The 18,776-nt window shown below is 43.0% G+C and overlaps 2 protein-coding genes across 6 annotated transcripts in view; both read left to right on the forward strand.

Annotated features, from left to right (window-relative positions):
• LOC119401065 (F-box only protein 7) overlaps positions 1–13,941 on the forward strand; it is a 45,778-nt gene extending 31,837 nt beyond the window's left edge. Inside the window, exon 10 of one of the 5 annotated variants that reach the window (XM_037667875.2) lies at positions 13,686–13,940. In XM_037667875.2, coding sequence (XP_037523803.1) covers positions 13,686–13,840 — 155 coding nt within the window. In that variant the 3' untranslated portion in view covers positions 13,841–13,940. Of the gene's footprint in view, positions 1–6,538; positions 6,653–12,977; positions 13,300–13,685 lie in introns of those variants that run through there. The other 4 variants (XM_037667873.2, XM_037667878.2, XM_037667879.2 and 1 more) reach the window with 4 other exon arrangements.
• A 299-nt stretch (positions 13,942–14,240) lies between these two features.
• The window catches only part of LOC119401039 (ras GTPase-activating protein-binding protein 2), a 93,968-nt gene continuing 89,432 nt past the window's right edge, over positions 14,241–18,776 (forward strand). The window contains exons 1-2 of the mRNA XM_037667872.2: positions 14,241–14,332; positions 15,544–15,680. Of these exons, the coding sequence (XP_037523800.1) occupies positions 15,586–15,680 (95 nt within the window). The 5' untranslated portion in view covers positions 14,241–14,332; positions 15,544–15,585. The remainder of the gene's footprint in view (positions 14,333–15,543; positions 15,681–18,776) is intronic.

The following is an 18,776-nucleotide window of genomic DNA, read 5'->3' on the forward strand; positions in this document are numbered from 1 at the left end:
TCATGACGCTGCAGCGGACCTGTGGAAGTCTGCGATCAACAGCATTTGTGGCACTGTGCTCTAAGAGCAAGCTTGGCGCATTGCCAAAAAATGCGAGCACCTGTGTATCCTGACATATGCGTTGCCGAGTCGCGCGTGATCTTGTGAATGGGATGGTAGCTATGAAGTTGACTGAGAATACTGCTGAAGATCACCGTTAAGCACAAAATGAACCTGCAGCAACGTTTGCAAAATGAGCTCTATCACCCCTTTGTGATCACAATGTCAATGCCCCTGATGATAGGCTGTAGCCAATGTTGTCAATGCGTTTTCGGTTTTGCATTCGCTTCTAACGCGCTGGCAATTTTCGTACCAAGTAAAAAAAAGCTGCTTGTCAGATTCGGGTAAACGCAGTATGTTTTATTGCAATTTAGCAAAGTAACTTTGTGCTGCAGTTTTCATTTAATGAAATTCTCGTGCATTGCATATATGCACTTGGTCCCTATATGACAAATGACAGATCAGTAAATATTGGTTGAAAAAGAATCGGTCTTTTTGCAGGCAACCTTTTACATGAAAATATTGCTGACGGACAGTGAAAAACATAGTTTTAAGTCTATAGCTTTGAATCACCATAAAAATTCATTTTCTTATTATACTTGTCCAAGTGCCTAATTTCATCATCTGTCCCTCTCGTACCTACAAAATGCATATGTTCCAAGACGGCAACTTCCTTAGTAACACAAGAGGGAGGGGAGAAAAATGAATGCAGTCATAATCACCTCAGCTGCCAGCTTCAATGACTTGTGAGATCAGTATGTTCCTGAATGTGACAAGTGTCTCTGATTTTAAAGGGCCCCTCACCAGGTTTAACAATTTCGTGCTAACGAGCGCAGTGCATACACTGGGCGTTCATGATCACGTCTGCCAAAATTTGCAACGCTACGCGTCGCGGAAATGGGTCAAATTTCAAGGTGAACACTGCTTGCCCTTCCTTTCGCGGGTGCGCGCTTTAGAGAATGAGGGGATGACGTACATGAGAAAATGGCCCTACATAGATGGTAGTGTTGTGACGTCGCTCCTCTACGTAGACGACTGTGCTCTGACGTCGCCAACAGTAGCACGTGGCACTGCGATAATTATTTGACATGACATGTGTAGTTTGTGTAACTTGTTGCTTGAATACAGATTAATAAAACTTGAGAGTAATAATGAGACACACAAAGGGAATGTGTGCGTCTTTTTCATTTTTTTTCGTGAATTGCAGCGAGATGTGGGGCTAATGTGCCTCCCTTTCCCATGCGTTCGCGTCTTCGCGGTTAGCGCATTGAGCAGACGCCAGCCCTGGAAACGAAACTAATGTTCTGGCGCGTTCGAGCACTCATTATGCTCATTTATTCTACCGCGTCCAAGTAAACGTTAATGCGGCACTGGCTCATGATACCGCCACTCTCGTGCCCGTACAAATGTCTCAACTTTCATGCCCGTCCCGCAAAAACAGGCAGTACACCACAGAGAACGCCGACAAAACGCCCACGGCCTTTACATAAAAAAAAGGTAGCGGCCATGCAACGCCGCTCACGTGCTCGGGCTGGCTCGGGCATGTCATGCGCACGTGACCATGCATGCGCATGACGTGTTCATGCATATGTGTCAAGTGAAGAGGGCAGGGAAGGGATTTGTCTTGCGAAGGCTGCACGGGGCGAGTGGCAAGGGTTTGAAACTCGCCTCCTCGCGTCATGGTTTCGCGCCGCTACAAATTATTGTTTTTCTTGGCTCGTAATGAACCGATTTGAATAATTCTTGCGGCATACTGCTCTTCATTCAGCACACAACAACTTCCATCGTCTAACTAAAATTTGCTATATGGCCTGGTGAGGGGCCCTTTAAGGTCAGGAAAAAATGCTCATGGCTTCATATACAATGCATCACTTTTTACTTAGAGTAGGAAGCACTGCCATATAGTTGAGTTTCAAAAAGGTATAAAATTTGAAGGTAGACATTTCAGCAGAATTGCCTGTTTGGTTGGGTTAATTACGGATTTCAAATTGCTCCAACAAAAAATGGTTCACTTCCCCAATGTTTCAAGGCCAACTCTGTTCCTTCTTGAGGGGAAGTGATGACAGGGATGTTGAGGTACAGCTTTTAAATGGTTGGTGTAGGGAGGAGAGGAGAGAAGGTCGTAGTGAGCTCAACACCCTTCCTTCCCACCTTAACCGCTCCTGCTGCCTGACACCCCTCTTTATTGCCTTCTACAGAACAGCAGAAAACCAACCGTATAACTATTTCCTTCAGGGGCTCCCTGCCCCCTCTGAAGGACCTATTCCACCCCCTGGGGAGACCACCCCCTGGGGAGAAATTCGGGTGCCTCTCCTGGTTTACAAGTTCACTCTTGCCATCTCTGCCATCACCCCCTTTGAAGAAGGAACCTGGGAAAATCTTGGGAAAATAACCCATTTCTTTGGTTGGGGCCATTTTAATGTCCTTAGATATAAAATGTAGCTGGCTGTGCTTTAGGCCTGTGGACTATCATCTTTCAGTGTGAATGGGGTATGTAATACAGTGTTATTATAGGAAAGGAAAAGTTATTTGTATGTGCCTGAAGTTATGTATTCTGGCAGCAGAGGTATTGAATACAGTTGCCAGCCTGCTCTTAAACAAGCCTTATTTTTCAAACCTGCATGCTTATTGGAACTTCCTGATGGCACGGCCACCTTCCCTTATAATGATTGTAGCAATGCAACTCAAATTTTCTATGCAAGGTGGTTTGTTTAATAATCTATGCTTGTGATGCTACAAACAAGACATCTTTGAACAAAGTTTGCTGCCCTGTCAACTTGGTATCTAGCCACTGCTTTGCTTGGCCGACTGCCTTAACGCAATATTGGTTAGACGTGTGGCCTAGGTAGTTCAACTGCTATGAAAATTTTTCAATGTGTGGCTGGAACAATTCATTGCAGCAACTCTCCATCAATATCTTTGCATGAGTAGACCTCACTGGTGATCAAATCTGAGATCATTACAAACAGGCTATATATTGATGACTGTAAGTCGAACTCAATTATAACTATATACAAGTGCCATGAAAATTGTATTGTTGTAAACAATAATTATTATAAACCAGGTTGTGTGGGGGAAAAAAGGGGTGGGGGGACTGCAGAGCTGCTGTTCCTGTAGTTTAATGGCAATGCAGCTGCAGCTGGGGCCCCTCTTTCTGACTGCAGATTGTGTTAGCTCATGTTAACTCAAAAAGTGAATGTTGCTTCATACGTGACAGCTGATGAATAGCTTTGCCTACTATGCTTCACTTACTCTATTGGCCAACCTGCATGCTCCTATCATGTGTAGCAGCGGTAGTCTTTTCAAAATCTACTGCTAACTCACTCACCACTACAGCCTTTGAACCCACCACATATTAGCTACACGACATGGTGTGGCCAGCACCTCTTCAACCCTGTGCATTCACCTCCCCTCTTTCTAGCTGTCACTGTGCATGCTAAGACGGTGTAGTAAATAAGTAGTGGTTTAAGGTAAAGAAAAGACTCTAATGTGGCGTGCGTCGCCAGCATCCTTTCTGGCTCAGTCTCATGTGCTTTCCCCCACACTGAAAGCTTACGGCTCACATAGCAAGATGGGACCTTTCACAACATTGAGGCACAGAGAACTGGCGAAGTTGATTTGTGTTCAGAGGGGTGGTCGGGAACCTCAAATGCTGGGGGAGGGCTCGCGCCCTCCCCCAGCATTTGTGGGATTTCTTTTCCCGCTTGTGGGAGTCGCCTGGGAACCAGATTTTATTGTTATAACCAGCAATGCTTCTTGGGAATGTTCTAGTAAGCAGTTTATTTCACCATAGAAGACATACAAATGTTTTCAAGTTCACAATGTAGCAGCTGCTCATTGTTATATCCAATATATTGTTAATACCAGTATCTACTGTAGTAACAGAGTTGGTTATGGTCCCACAGGTCCTTCATGCCTGGAATATTGGTGGGAAACTGTACCTGGCAAGCATAACTTGAAATACATGGTTTTCCTCCATGTTAAAATGGCATACTCTAGACACACTTCCACATTTTCTTCTGCGAGATGGCTTGGTTTTACTGCAGCCAGCAAGCCAACATGCGGATCCCATATGGTCACCACACTGATTGCACGATTTTGTATTAGGGGACCTTGAACACTTTCCAGGACATTGCCTTTCTGTGGCAGGTTGCGTAGACTGATGGATGGAGATGCTTTTAGTGTGGTCAAAGCACTTGCTTTAAGATGTTTAACGTGTTAATCACATAAACAAACACTCAATTGCTACCGACTGCATCACCGCTTAGTGGTATTCACCTAATGCATTCATGCCGGAATTGACACCACTTGCTCGTCCATGATTGGTGAAAAGCAAAGTAGCAGATAACCACTGCACTTGCAAAATCGTGATTATCACTTTTTTTTTACTCCACGTTTGTATATTAATGCAAACAGATGTAGTTATAAAGAAAAAGCACTGCAACTACAAAGCGTGGCAGGTACACTGGCTGGTCTTGTGTTTCTGGCATCTGAACATTGCTTTATGTTAGGAGTACACACATGATTAGTGTAATGCAAAAGGTTCTCTTCTCACTTGTGTATGCTCATGAGATATCTTGTCACCTCATTACCTTGTCTTGTACACCTTTGCAATTTTTTAACAGCACTGTGCGAGTGCTGAGAGCGGTATATGGTAGCGTCTAATATTTTGAAAAGTAACGAGATCTGCCGATGATGCGAAAGTGCACAAAGCACACTGAACTGTTGTACGGCGTTATTTACTTAAAGATTACTTAATGATATGTTGAAGTAAACAGTGTAGCAGACGGCGCTCGCAGTTCAGTGTGCTTTGTGCGCTTGCGTATTGTCAGCAGATCTTGTTACCTTTCGAGAATATTAGATGCTACCATATCTCGTGCTCAGCGCTCGCGCAGTACTGTTAAAAAATGGCAAGGGTATACATGCTATATACTTGTGAACGTTGGTCAAGTGGTGCAAGTTTCTTACTTCTGTGCATTGTTTATTACATTGTTGGGGTGTAGATCAACATTGTTGGCTACCATGGTAATGCCACCATCAGCCCACCGGATAGAACAGGCAACCATGCAATGCAGATTTCTTCCACGTAGACACTCTGAGCTCTTACTATTGGCATCAGTGGGTGAGAGAAATGAGGACAAGAGACGAACTCATATCTTGAGCTTAGGGCATCCAAATGAGACAGACATTCATGCAAAGATGGAGGCTTGAAGTGATGAGAAAACATTGAACGAGGATTGTTGCAGCAGCCAACGTTTCGACTAGTAGTAGTCTTGTCTTCGTCAAGGCAGGAACTGCCTTCCATAGCAGCGTATTTGTGTACACTTTGCTTACGCTCCCCCCAACCTGAAAAATGGAGTGGCTTTGCTCAATCTCCTCCTCAGCTTTTAAGGTTGAGGGAGAGTGAGTAAAGCATGCACAAACATGCTGACAAGTCCCCTTGTCAAAACGTTGGCTCCAGCAGCATTCCCTGTGCAATGATTTCTCATGAGCTTAGGGAAGTATTTTTTCCCCTGTATTTGGAATATTCTCAGCTGGATAAATGTGTACTGCATACCCCTATCACTGCCATTCTTTCTGCATTGATCTCTGCAGCTATCATATAGGCAATCTGCACCTGAAAAAAATTATGACTTGAAAAGTGTTTGAGGGCCTTTTTAGATGGTATTCACATTCACATCGGAGAGGTCTCCTCCTGCGAATGAAGAGCGGGATCACCCATGATATTGTTCAGTGAATCTCTCTGGAAGGAGCAAGCTTTCCACCCCCAGCATGCCGATACATATGTGAAGGTGGTACTTATTTCCCCTCATGGTCGTCAGGGAGTGCTTGAACTGTGGAATAAGTGGTCCCCTATTTTTGAGGGCGACTCTATAGGGCTTCATTGCCTAGCAAAGACATGACATCTTCACGTGGTGCACTCCCCTTTTAGTGAGCAGGTAGATTTTGCCCTTGCATTAAAAATTTTATTCCACAGATTTACGTGCCAAAACTGATATGTGGTTATGAGGTAACTGTGGTGGGGGGCTCCAGAATAATATTGACTACCAAGACTTCCTTAGCATGCACCTAAAGTACACAGGTGTTTTTGCATTTCATTCCCATTAAAACGTGGCCACCGTGGCTTGGAATTGACGTGCTGCCCTTGTGCACCGCAGCTCAACATTGTAGTCGCTAAGCTATCCCAGCGGGTGCCCTCCCTTATGTGAATACCCTTAGTGACATTGCAAAGCACGTGTTTGTAATATATTGTTGTTTCCATGCCAGGACCAATTTGCTTAAATTTTGATTTTAAAAATTTTGATGGACATTGGACCAATATTTAGGTGTAATGAATATTGGATAATGAATATTGGATATAACGAAAGTGCTTTCGTTTACAATGTTGCTTCATTATAACAAAGTTTGACTGTAGTCAGGCTTTTTGTGCATGCAATTATGTAGGTACTAGTCCTACATGATCACTTTGCATCCTCTCCCATGCCCTGTGTGACTCAAGATTGGCTGGCTGCATCCTTCTTATGACCTTGTCACACTCATCGTGGTTTCTTAGGTCTCGAGATTTAAACCTCCTGGACTACTTGCTGGATCATCGCTGAGAAGGAAATAAAAAGCAACTGCATCACACAGAAAATTCTCTGAAGGCTTCTGCTGTGAAAGAATTGGTGAAGATCGCCATACAGCACTGTTCAAACATGCAGCTATTTTTGAAATTACAGTCTATGAATTATAGTTAGTGTTGCCTAATAAGGCTTTCAAAACCAGCAATGGAACACACAGTTGAAAAAAAAGTGGTGCAAATATACCAAATATTGTCTGATAATGCGTTGTTCTTTCTGGAGCCGTCATTATGTTCTTAAATACCTTGCACACTTGGCTGTAACTTATCGCATTCTTATCACATGGCCATCACTGCAAAGTTAATACACAAATTTAACCTACATATTTCAATCCTTTTAGGCTAAGCATGCCTATCATTAGCAATTGCATGTTTGTTAGCAGCTTTAAGGATACCTGCAACTAATTAGAATATCCGGGTATTCGGACTTGATCAAGTCCGAATTGTTTAAAGTGTTATGCTAATTAAATCATGCTCTGCATTAACTGAAGCAATCAGGATGTCATTTTAGTGGGTCATTGTTTATTTAAATTGGTTAAACAGAGGTTGCCCAAAATTACTTGTGTTCTTTTGTTCTCATTTAATGTATTGTTGTTTTTACTTGAAATTGTTATTCAGGTACAGGGCTATAGCATAAGCAAAAAGTGCTAACAACTGTGCCGCTAGCTCATATGCAATTGTAGTTTGAAAACCGGTATGGTGCTCCATTGTTTCCGCATGAAGGAGCACTTTGCGACTATCATTGGGTCAATGCAAGAGTAATATTAATTCAGGGACGAATAAGTTTCATTTAAAACGCTAAGGCATCTTGAGAAGCTTATTACATGATCATTATCATTGTTTGCTGTCTCTTGCCAACAAGCAGGCATGCTGAGGGTTCCGCTTCAGCAAAGCTCAGAGTCTGTGAGTTTAGAGCCTTTCAACACTGTTACTCGAGAATTGAGAATGCACTTGAGTGAGTGCGATGCCGTTCTGTGGATGGCATAGAAATTTTTGAAAAGCCTTAATAGCGGATACAAAAAATGCAATGTTTACTTTCTTCATCCTCCTCATCGCAGTGTTTCCTCTAACTGGGGTGGTGCCAATGACAACATCCTGCCTATTGTTCCTCTCTTTCCTCAGTTGACTTAGTAGTATCTGACAAAGGAGCAGTGAGAGGGACAGCTACTGCTTCTACATTTACTAAACAATTAGAAGGGTGTGCGTACCTGCTAGCTTTTATGCTATATTACTCTAAAGTACCCACTATTTAGATAATTTCAATATTTTTTTATTTGGATCTAGTTTCTGAGCAAATAAACCAAGTGTTGCCGGCCAATTTTTCAGACCAGTGCCCATGTGGCAGTGATGGCAGCTCATAAAACCAGTATACAAAAGCAACTGAAGTTTTGGGTGCCATTGCGTTAATATTTCATAAATGCATTTTGGAAACAATAAATGTTTGCAGCCGTTTGTAGCCTCTCTCACTTGGTTCTCCACTCTGAGACGGATAACACTTTTTTTTCTTTCTTCATAAACATTGGTGGCACAGATCATTCTTGGTATGATTAATAAAGCACAACGCCTGTTGACAGGCATTGTGCTTTATTAGTCAGAGCATAGGCTGTGAATTAGCTAATCTTTAATAAACAGGTAAACATATTAAGTTAAAGGGGCACTGACACCAATATTCATAGCTGAGATATAACTAGGCAATTCTGTTTTTTTCCGGTTACATCGCCGGAAGAAAACAAAAATAATAGGTTTATTTCACAAAATGTAACATTGCTACAGAATAGTTATGACCAAACAAAAGCAAGCTACCGTGCCATGTCTGTGAAGAGAAAGATGACAGAATTGATATTCCGATGCAGGCTGCTCATTCTGTGCAATGGGCCTGCAAATTTAACTGTATATAATTTATAAAAGTGGTTGCTTGGGCTAGTTGGTGAGGCATCGTTGAGGGTGTACAGTGTAATGTCTTCAGCAGGAACAAAACAAAGAGAGACGTGCTGTGGTGGTTCATGGGCCCAGGAACTCGGACGTGAAGCGCAGGGACAGCAGACATAGTAAACTACTTTATTATAGTGGATGGGGCACAAGCGTTGATATAAACATATACAACCGACAAAGAACACAATCTTAATTAACACTACAGTCAATGAATGCAGTGGCTCTATTAGCTTCGGTACAATAGCAAAGGTGCCCATCATCTAAGTTGCTTTTACACAGAACACCACACTTGAGGATCAATGTGCAGTTCTTATGAGGAATTTGTAGACCACTCACTCATGCCATTGCAACAGACACATATGCCGGGCAGCATGGTGAAGTAGTCTTCCGGGACTTATGAGCAGACTCATTTTAGGTGGTCAGTATGAAAATTGTAGACATAACATTAAGAGGTAGGAAGAGAACAGAGTGGATCAGAGGACAGGCCTAGGGCTGGCCGGTATTATGTGTTGACATTAAGAGAAGAAAAAGTGGGCCAGGGCAGGTCACATCATGAGGAGGACAGCTGATGTTCACTTGGAGAGACGTAATGGACACCAAGAGATGGGGAACATAGCTGAGGACAGTATAGGGTTAGACGTGGTGATGATACTAAGAAATGTGCAGGCATAAAATGGAATGAACTCGTGCAGGACAGGACAAATTGGTTCTCATTGGGAGAGTGCTTCATCCTGCAGTGGACATAAAATAGGCTGACGATGATGATGATTTGAGGTGCTTACAAAAACTACTCTTAGTGTGCCGGCGACAATGTGGAGCCATTGCATTGTCCTTGTGGGCCCTGTGGTGGGAACTGAATGAATGAACCATAGGGCGGCTGTTTAGCACACAGGGTCCAAAGCCCCAAGCACCTGATTGAAAGCTGTTATAGTCTCCCCAACATTTTTGTCGTCTTATTTCATCATAAGAAAGATTTAAACAGTGCAATAAATTCAGAACACCCAGGAAGACACAAAGACACAGCGCTGATCTGGGTCATTCTGGGTGCTCAGTCTTTTTTGTGCTGTTCAAATCGTTTTTAAGTATGAAACAACTCATCCAAGCATCTGTTTTAGCTAAGTTTCTTTCTTCAGTTCAGTTTTTTCATGCCCGCAAGCGGCGAAACTGACACTGAATAGCCACAATTTCCCCCCAGTTCAAGAAAGCTGTACGAATTCGCTTAGTCGTCCTAAGAAGGCTCCACAGGTTGTACAGCTTTAAAATATATAATGACTCGATGCATAGAAATCAGCATGTTATGTGTGACATAGTTCATTTGCAGCATAAAGTATGCATTTAGTTGCTCTGCAAATAAATTGTTTAAAATGATCTTGTGTTATATGGTTCACTTAGCTAGAATATAGGTTCAGAACCACCTCATCAGAGAAGACATTACCATAGTATATACTAGTAGGACCAGTAAGACAGGCAGTTCATTTTGTTTTGCAAAGCACTGAAACACAAATAAGTAAAATATGAAATGAGACACAATAACAGACTCAACAGCTGTCACTTTTGTTCACTTGATGCATAGAATAAGATGGTGCATTAAAAAAATTACGTGATGATTGCCCCCCAGATATCTATGAAGTTATCTTCTCATTATTTTGATATAATGCAACCTCTCCTGCTTTTGCTGTGTTTGTGAATAAATCAGCTAATTTCTTGTATTGCAGCGTATGCATTGTGCTGCTCTGTGGAAAAAACATCAAATGAAGCCCATACCAAAAATGAGCCTTTCCACTTCCCTGTATCACAAACCTATGGCATATACACTGTCAATTGACAGTATGTGCTATTTAAACCCGACTACAGAGTGATGGGGGCCTTTATTCACCAATGTTGAACTGAATGAATTCCTGCATTTTCTTTATAATAGGTTTTATGCATATCATGGGATCATTGTTCCACGTTATTCTATTCATTGCTGACACAGTTGTGGTGGTTCAGTTTCAGTGCTACAATCTTATCACTTTCTATGAAAAACTGTAATTAGTATGTTCAATGCACTATATGGTGCATTACCATGCCACACAGGAAGACCATAACCTATAACTTTGTAACCAACATCAAAAATAGGTTACATTTTCTAAGCATGTGTATTCATATATATTGGTGAATGTGAAGAACACCATGCATCTTCAATATCTGTGCTTCTTAGAGAGAGTACGTTTGTATGTCTCTCTTTCATGGTCACTCACTACACTACTCCTCCACTTCCTAATCATAGTTCAATTCATAATCAGCTGCATGTCAATGGGCTCTATATAAAGCCCAGAACCACAGTTCGAACTCGTCAACCAGCAAAAGTAATTTTTCCACGCCTACAGTGATTATCGACCTGTCTGAGGGTCGACTGGGTAGACGTTAGCTGATCCTGGCAGGCTTGCCTAGTGTGGTGGTTCATGGGCGCAGGAACTAGGACACGAAGCGGAGAGGCAGTAGACTTAGAAAACTACGTTATTATAGTGCACAGGACACAAGTGCAGATTGAGATGGATACAACTGACAAGAACACAAGCTTAACACTGCAGTCAGTAACTGAAGTTGCTTAGTTCGCCTCAGTACAATAACAAAGACGTCCATCATCTACATTGGCTTAACACAGCATGGCATGCTTGAAACTCCCATGTGTAATGCTTATCAAGTAATAGACCACTCATGTCTTTCCAACAAACACAGGCACTGGGAAGCACGATGAATCGTCATCCAGGACTTTTAAGCATGCTTGTTGTAGGTGATCAGTCCTGGAACTTCTTGTTTGGTTCTAACAACAGTGCGAGACGATTGCATCGTCCTTGCAGGCCTGATGGCACTCGCAGAGGGCGGCTGCCCATTAAAAGGGGTCCAAAGTCCCAAGCACCTGATCGAAAACGGTGGCAACTGCCCCAACAACTTTGTCTTCTTTCTTTGCTTCAATTTTTTCGTACCCACGTGCAGTAAAACAACCTGAATCACTACACACAGACAAGCGCTATCAACTGAAATTTATTATAGAAAGCGTTGAAATATATGCATGGAGAAAGTGAAGGTATGGTTATCTTGAACAAACCAGATAAAACAAGGCTGGAAAAGCTTAACATAGAAAAGATTCACTATGCAACATTCCGAAGCATTGCTAAAAGGTTATCACGATCGGAGTGCATGTGTGCACCCTTCAAGAAACACGAGCTCTTTATCGGACAGAGCAACAGATGCTTGCTGACATGATCACCCGGTCAGTGCATTTGTGCTGCCTCCAGAAAGGCTCCAATGTGTTCTCTGTTTTTGTGTAGCACAGTGTTGTTTCCAAATGGCAGGAAAACAGCCACACCTGATTGTATGGATAGCCAAAAGAACCATCTTTGCCATTTCACATATTGCACACATGCTCGCATAACTGGTCATTCAATAAGGCATCTGCCTGTCTCTCCCACATAACAGGCTCCACAAGACAGAGGAATCCAGCAGGCAACATCAGCTTGCATAATGTTGTTCAAATTTTTTGTTGGTCACAGTCACCATTGATTACTATAATTGGAATCATGAAGACTTGTGAGAATTTTGAGAACACACATTACAGCAGAAAGAGATTTCAGGTTAAAAGAAGAAAATGTTGTGAAAAAACATCTTGTCTATGCTTTTAAAAATGGCTTTTATGAATAGGTACTTTTTTGGTAAGCATTCAGATGTGTTGTGAAAAGGAGACACTCTAGAAATCGCATGCTGGTCCCAGTGGTTGTGCTTATCTATAGATTCACTGTGTTGAATACAACAAGCCATTTATTTCATTGACAGCAAAGTTTGCTGAATTTAAACCCTCTAGTTTTGTGCAATACCATCATGGTAAATGGTGGTGGCGAAAAGAGCGTATGAGCCCTTGAAAGGGCCCTACCGACTAGGTGACATCCTCAATCCAGGACGTCATGAGCTGTTTTACATCCTGATGCATTTTCTCTATGTTGCGTTTCCAGTTAGAAAATGGAGAAAAAGTCTAGCATTTTCTCAACTTATGATAGAGTGACAAATTGCTAATGCAAATTAAATTGATTTCTTTCTTTTTCTGCATAAGGTGAGTAGGCCAGAGTGTTCTTTACAAAAATGACTAAATGCAGCTGTCTTTTGGGAGCTGCAAGTGTGGCTGTTCAGTTAGCATGTGAATGATGGACATGTACAATGGCAGTAGAGGTTTTTGCCTAAACTGTGGCCTGCTGGCTTCAAGTGACTTTTAAGTTGATTTTCAACTGACATCTGTGTAACTGCAACAATCTGCAGTAATAATGCATGTGTGCAGAGGCTTATTGCTTTACTTATCTTAGAAAGTGAGCTATGTTTTTAAATCGGATATTAAGTATTCTTATTTTAATAGTGCCTCAAGATCATCGGATGCCATGAAAGTCGGACAAATCCATGCACTATCCAACATTCCCGTGGTGCCTGAACAATTGCAGTGCATAAAATCCTTATTTGGAGGTGATGCGTAAGTCATGCATTCAGGGGGAGAATGCTTGTGGTTGTCGACACGGTGGATGTTCATCCAAAATAAAACAGTGCTGTTTTTTTTATTACCTGGCCAGCATTTTGTGTAAGCAAGTAAGAATAAAGAATTAAAAAAAAAAAAAAAAACACGAGAGCCTGCCAGGCCTCTGTGCAGACCTGCAGCCAAAGAAAAGGAAAAAAAAAAAAAGATTGTCACACAAGAATACATTTTCTGAGCATGTAATCATGACGTCCACTAGGACATCATGGTGGGTTAATTGGTAACAATATATCATCATTGTATCTGCGAAAGACACACGCATAAAGATCCTCTTCGGTAATCCGTCCCTGACGGTCCCACTGTGGCAGCCCAGTGCTGTCGGGAAAGAAACCCATTGTGAGGTAGCAGGCTGCTTCCATTATCCGTCCCTGGCAGTCCCGCATTTACTATGGAACTGCACACTCCTTGGCTGAAGCCACCGCCTCGGGCAGTCCGGGATTTTCAGGGACGGAAAATTGGAGTGGCCATATGTGACCTTGAGTGGTTGGCTATTGTGCGCCGTTTCTCTGATTACCTATGCCCGCCTTCCTCTTGTAGCACGACCTCCCAGGTTTTCTCCACCCTACGTGCCCCAGCTGCCGCGGCGACCACCAGATCCAGCTTTCCCGAGACCCTTCTTCGGCCAATACGGCGTTCTTCCACGTGGTGTCCTTCCACACCAGCAGTTTGGCCCAGGATTCGGGTTCCTCTGATGTTTGTCGACAAAGAGGTTTATTCGTGAAAAGTATAAAAGGTGGACTATGAAGAAAATGGAGCATTAAAGAACGTTGAGATAACGTGCCTTTGCGATGGCGATTCATTCTGATGCGAGGACACGCACGGAGTTCGTTTGTTGTCTCAATTCTGCTGCTGTGCGATTTTCACAAGATTTATATAAAGAGAAGATGTGCAAGACGTCTGTGAACGCGGGAATGAAGGTTAGTAAACCTTGCTTTGCGGTCAGTGCGTCTTTTTTTGTGTTTTAGTTGCGAAGTTAGTACACTTAGTTTATGGGCAAATGGAGCTGTCGAATATCATTTATTATTACTCAAACTACTTTTGATGCGCAAGTTCGAGCGAAATGGTCTGCATTAGCGATCAGTTTTTTTTATTCAGGGGCTGCAGAAGCGCCGCTTGACGGCAGTGTGTGCAACGACACTCCCAAGTACGGGGTTCTTTGATTTATCTGCAAAACTGTGACCGGCGTGAGTACAGTTTGGTGTTATGGTTGTATGTTGGCTGTAGTTAGCGTTGTCCAAGTTATCACCGCTCTGTTGTATTTTGTAATATTTAAGTATGCGCGTGATAATGCGTCGTATTATGAGCAAGATGTTTAAATTGCAAAGTTAGGGCAGCCTCAATTAACCTATATGGTCGATGCATCTGATAGACGTTAAGCCTAACGTCAAGGGACTCTCGTTGTACGATCGTTGGATTCTCGTGGCAAAGTCTATTCGTGCATTTAGTTTCTACCATTTCCGGTTCTCTGAATTGCCATTCCATTCATGTAAAAATGTTTCTCTCGTTGCAAATCCCTCCAAGGGAAGCTTATAAGACATTTGTAAAGCATGCCCGAGACCGTCACAAAGAACGGCGTAGTTTTTTTTATGTATATATGTAGTGGTTGGGAAATTTATTCGAGATACTTCATCGATTACACTTGCTCACACTACTATAGCAATATGTTAAATGGACGCCTCGAGTACATAAACTGCTTGGGGGTCGTCTGCACGCCTTGCTCGAAAACGTGTTGGACATGTGCTGCAGAGTCGTCGAAGTTTGTATGATTATGTGCGGCAATTTTCACTTAGGTTCATGAAAACCTGCCGATGTTGGTCGTCATAGATATAGTTATGTATGTCTGCTAGTGGGCCTATTGCAGTGGGTTCTAAGTTTGCATATCGATAGCTGTGGGATATTTTCCCACATCCGGAGAGTCGTGACGCTGCCTGCCGCGGCATGCTTGCTGAAGATTATTGTAGTTGTACACAAATGCTTGTGTATTGTTCTCGAACTTACTGTATCGCGTTGCTGCGTAGTTGACGATTGACTCGCCCAAGCGTGCGCAGATGTGCGGGCAGTGCCTGCAACGCAATACAAAGGGCGCTGCTACGATGTGAGGCGAGCACGTCATGAGCGCGTTGTCGGTGGAGGACGGCCCCCTTCCTTATTATTATTTTTTTTTTTGAAATTTGCGACGCTTTGTGTACAAGGGCATTTGTTATTTAGGGTGCAGTGGAGTTAACTGCTGGTATCGCAGCGTGATATATGCGTGGACATTTTGTGTGTGTATGTGCGATAAACCTAAGGGCAGTGAAGTATTCTGCATGGCTTTTGTACACTGGGGGACTGAGCAGCCATAATTAACGCCCATAAGTTCGCTGTATCGTGCGTTTGCTACTTCCTTTCATTCCAGACATTGCTTCCATCTCCACAGCCTTCTTTTGGCTACTGAGTCATGGTCATGGAAACTCCGACCGCTCTTCACATAGGGCGGGAGTTTGTCCGACAGTATTACACGGTGCTCAATAAGACTCCCCTACATTTGCACCGGTGAGTACCTATTGGCGACGTGACGTGTGAGCTCTGTCTTGGCTGTGAAGTGTTCCCACTCGTTTGTCTAACATGGCTTTGTTCATATATTGATTACATAAACGGTTATATTGTGATAGTGTTTACAACTTGAATATATTGTAGTACTATGTTGCTGTTACAAGCACTATTGTCATAGCTGCTATGTGCTGTACGCCATTTAATGTTACACAGTATGAATGAAAACATAGCCTCTTTGAGTACAACAGTGAAGCCATTGGTAGCACAGGCACGGACTGTGTTTGATGAAGAGTTGTAAGGCAGCATTAATGAGCCGACTTGAGAAATGGCTTGTGTGCATTTTCGCTGGCATATGCACCAGAGATAGAGCTGTGCAAAACAGTGCCCAATACTGTGTGGTTATGTAAATGTTTTTTTTTTTTTTGCACTGTACCACAATGGCGTAAGGATCCAACTAAATGCTCATCATTGGGAAACTTGCTGTTGGTGCAAGATCATTGTAGTGTTCCAGGAAAAAAAAAAACTAAAAAACTGGTGTTGTTGTGAAGTCACAAAAGCAGCACACAACCTGAATTGCCATGTGTGTTTATTTGTAGCTGATACATAATTTAGCAAGCCACGAAAGTGGAGCTCGAAGTTTACTAGGTAAGGGTTAGTCGGGCACAGTTGTGCAAAATGTTGTTGAACAGAAGGTTGTAAATATTCAAAAGACAAATTTTTAGCCAATGCGTCATAAATTGACACAAGAAGTCTAGGATTGTGAGATTCAGGAGTAATTATGACAGTACAAATGTTCCAGGTGCAACAGGTGTTTGGAGTGTTTTAGAATTTGCCGACACAGCTATGAGTACTTATATATATGATAGGAGAAGCCTGTTCCAGTTGAACCCATTTATAAGACGCTGATGTAACAGACAATTGGGTATAAGAGAGACCAGTGTGGCTACATTGAAACGGGTTGATAAGGAAATGTCAACGTTGTACCCCGATTATACGAGACACCTCATATAAGAGACACGAACTTGCTTCCCGGTGCATCTCTTATTAAAGGGGTTCAACTGTATATTGAGATCTAATGAAGAAGTTTAGTATTTGTTGTGCTGTATATTCTGTAGCTTTGGCAGCCATTTAAACTTGTCATTCTGTTTGTTACTTCACATGTGCATATTATTAGTTGCAATATGTGCAGCTTGCAAAATGTCTTGTTCAGCTGCGAGCATGCCGATTGGCAGAAGCATCTCAATTGGTTTGGGTGTCTTAAAAGGGAGCTTTTGTTTTGCCTGTCACTAAGATAGCCCAAGTGTACAGGCACGCTTGCACCTCTACACTTTGGCTGTATCTGGAGACTACCTGTGATGTTACATGTGACACTGTGTCTGATGTTAATTGTAACCAAGTTTGAGTTCTGTTCACAACTTCAGCAGTGCTGATGAAGATAAGAGAAATTAATACCCTGACACACAAGCACACCATAGGCTTTGGGCTTGGGGATCGTCATCAGCTGCAGCCTATTCTATGTACACTGCAGGACGAAGGCCTGTCCTTAGTAATATCAGCTGCAGCCTATTCTATGTACACTGCAGGACGAAGGCCTGTCCTTAGTAATATCCAACTTCCCCCATCTTGCACAAGCTGATTTTATTTGATGCCCTCGAACTTCTTAATATCATCCCACTTTCTGCCGCCCTCGGTTACATTTCCCATCCTGTGTGACCAGTGGTTGTCTGTCCTATGCATCATGTGACCCACCTAGGTCTACATATTTTTTTTTTAAAGGGGTCATGAAGCACCCCTTGGGCTTGTTGAAAAAACACAACCTGCGGAAAGCTGACACGGCTATGAACTGCTCTGCAAAATATTACAGTCGTGCATGCCGCGTAAAGGCCACAAGCGGAGCGCGAAGTTGCCGTTTCCTCAGGCGCCCTCTTTTCAAACAGAGGCCGGTTTTCACTCTCGTCGGTGGTCGGGGCATCTGCACGTTGACGTCGCGGAGACATAGCATGCTTATTGTCCGATAGCCGGATGAGATGCGCTTCTTGCCACGGGGTGCCGCCACTTGCCCGCGCCGCACTCCTCAGTCTGCTAACTTTACACGGTAGCCGCACTCGCGCTGCAAATCACAGCGGGAGAGCGATCGTGTTTCATGACGCGCGCTGACGTAACTTCTTACCCCCGTGCCATCCCTCCCTGTCTAGCTTCCAGTGCGCTCGTCGGCTCGAGAAAAGAGAGAAAGCGCTGAGAGCGTGCGCCAAACCCCCGTAACTCCGCTGATTCTTGACGGATTCGAGAAATTTTTGCGGCAATCTATTCGGGAGACAGTAAACTCCGATACTAAGGTCATTAGATCATTACTTGGAAAAGTGGTTCATGACCCCTTTAAAGGGACCGACAACTGCCCAGAACATGAAATGAGATGACTGCTCTGATGAAAAGATTGTCCGTCGCACTGACTCAAACCAACCCTGTTTATCTCGTGAGAGGTCGTTTTATATTTTTATTTCTTCATTGAAAGTCGCGAAAAATTACCTTTGGCGCCTCTGGCGGCAAAATCATAAATGGTCCGATGGAGCCAGTCACGTGACCGTTGATTGCTGTGCGCGTTCGATTACTTTTCTGTTAGTACTGAAATATTGTTCATTTCTTTATATTAAAAGATATTACTCCATAAAAATGTACATATAGGCCTACGTTAGTTGTATGCAACAAAGTGGCGCTGCCTTCGCTTGGCGTGGGCAGCTTTGACACAGGCGCAGGCAACCTTGGGCGCAGGTGCACACAACGCTGTACAAATACCGAGAAGGTGTATAAAGCCACATCATCTCATGGCAACAGCTTGCTATTTTCAAAAATGGTTGGAAAGCTCAAAAGAAAGGTGGTTAAGCATAGTTACAGTAACTCCTGCGAAAGCAGAACGACAGCTTTCACAAGGGCTAGCGGCATCGCTATCAATTCTCAGCGTTGCTGGAGCAAGCCTTCATGCGTGTTTAGAGCCTTTCAGATCGAAAAATACTGCTTATAAAATAACTAGGTGCTTTTAGGATAAACCACTGCAGCTACAAACGCTACGAAGGGTAAGCTTCCTGCCGCGCCGTAAAA

The sequence above is a fragment of the Rhipicephalus sanguineus genome, chromosome 1 (genome assembly GCF_013339695.2).
Source record: "Rhipicephalus sanguineus isolate Rsan-2018 chromosome 1, BIME_Rsan_1.4, whole genome shotgun sequence".
NCBI lineage: Eukaryota > Metazoa > Arthropoda > Arachnida > Ixodida > Ixodidae > Rhipicephalus > Rhipicephalus sanguineus.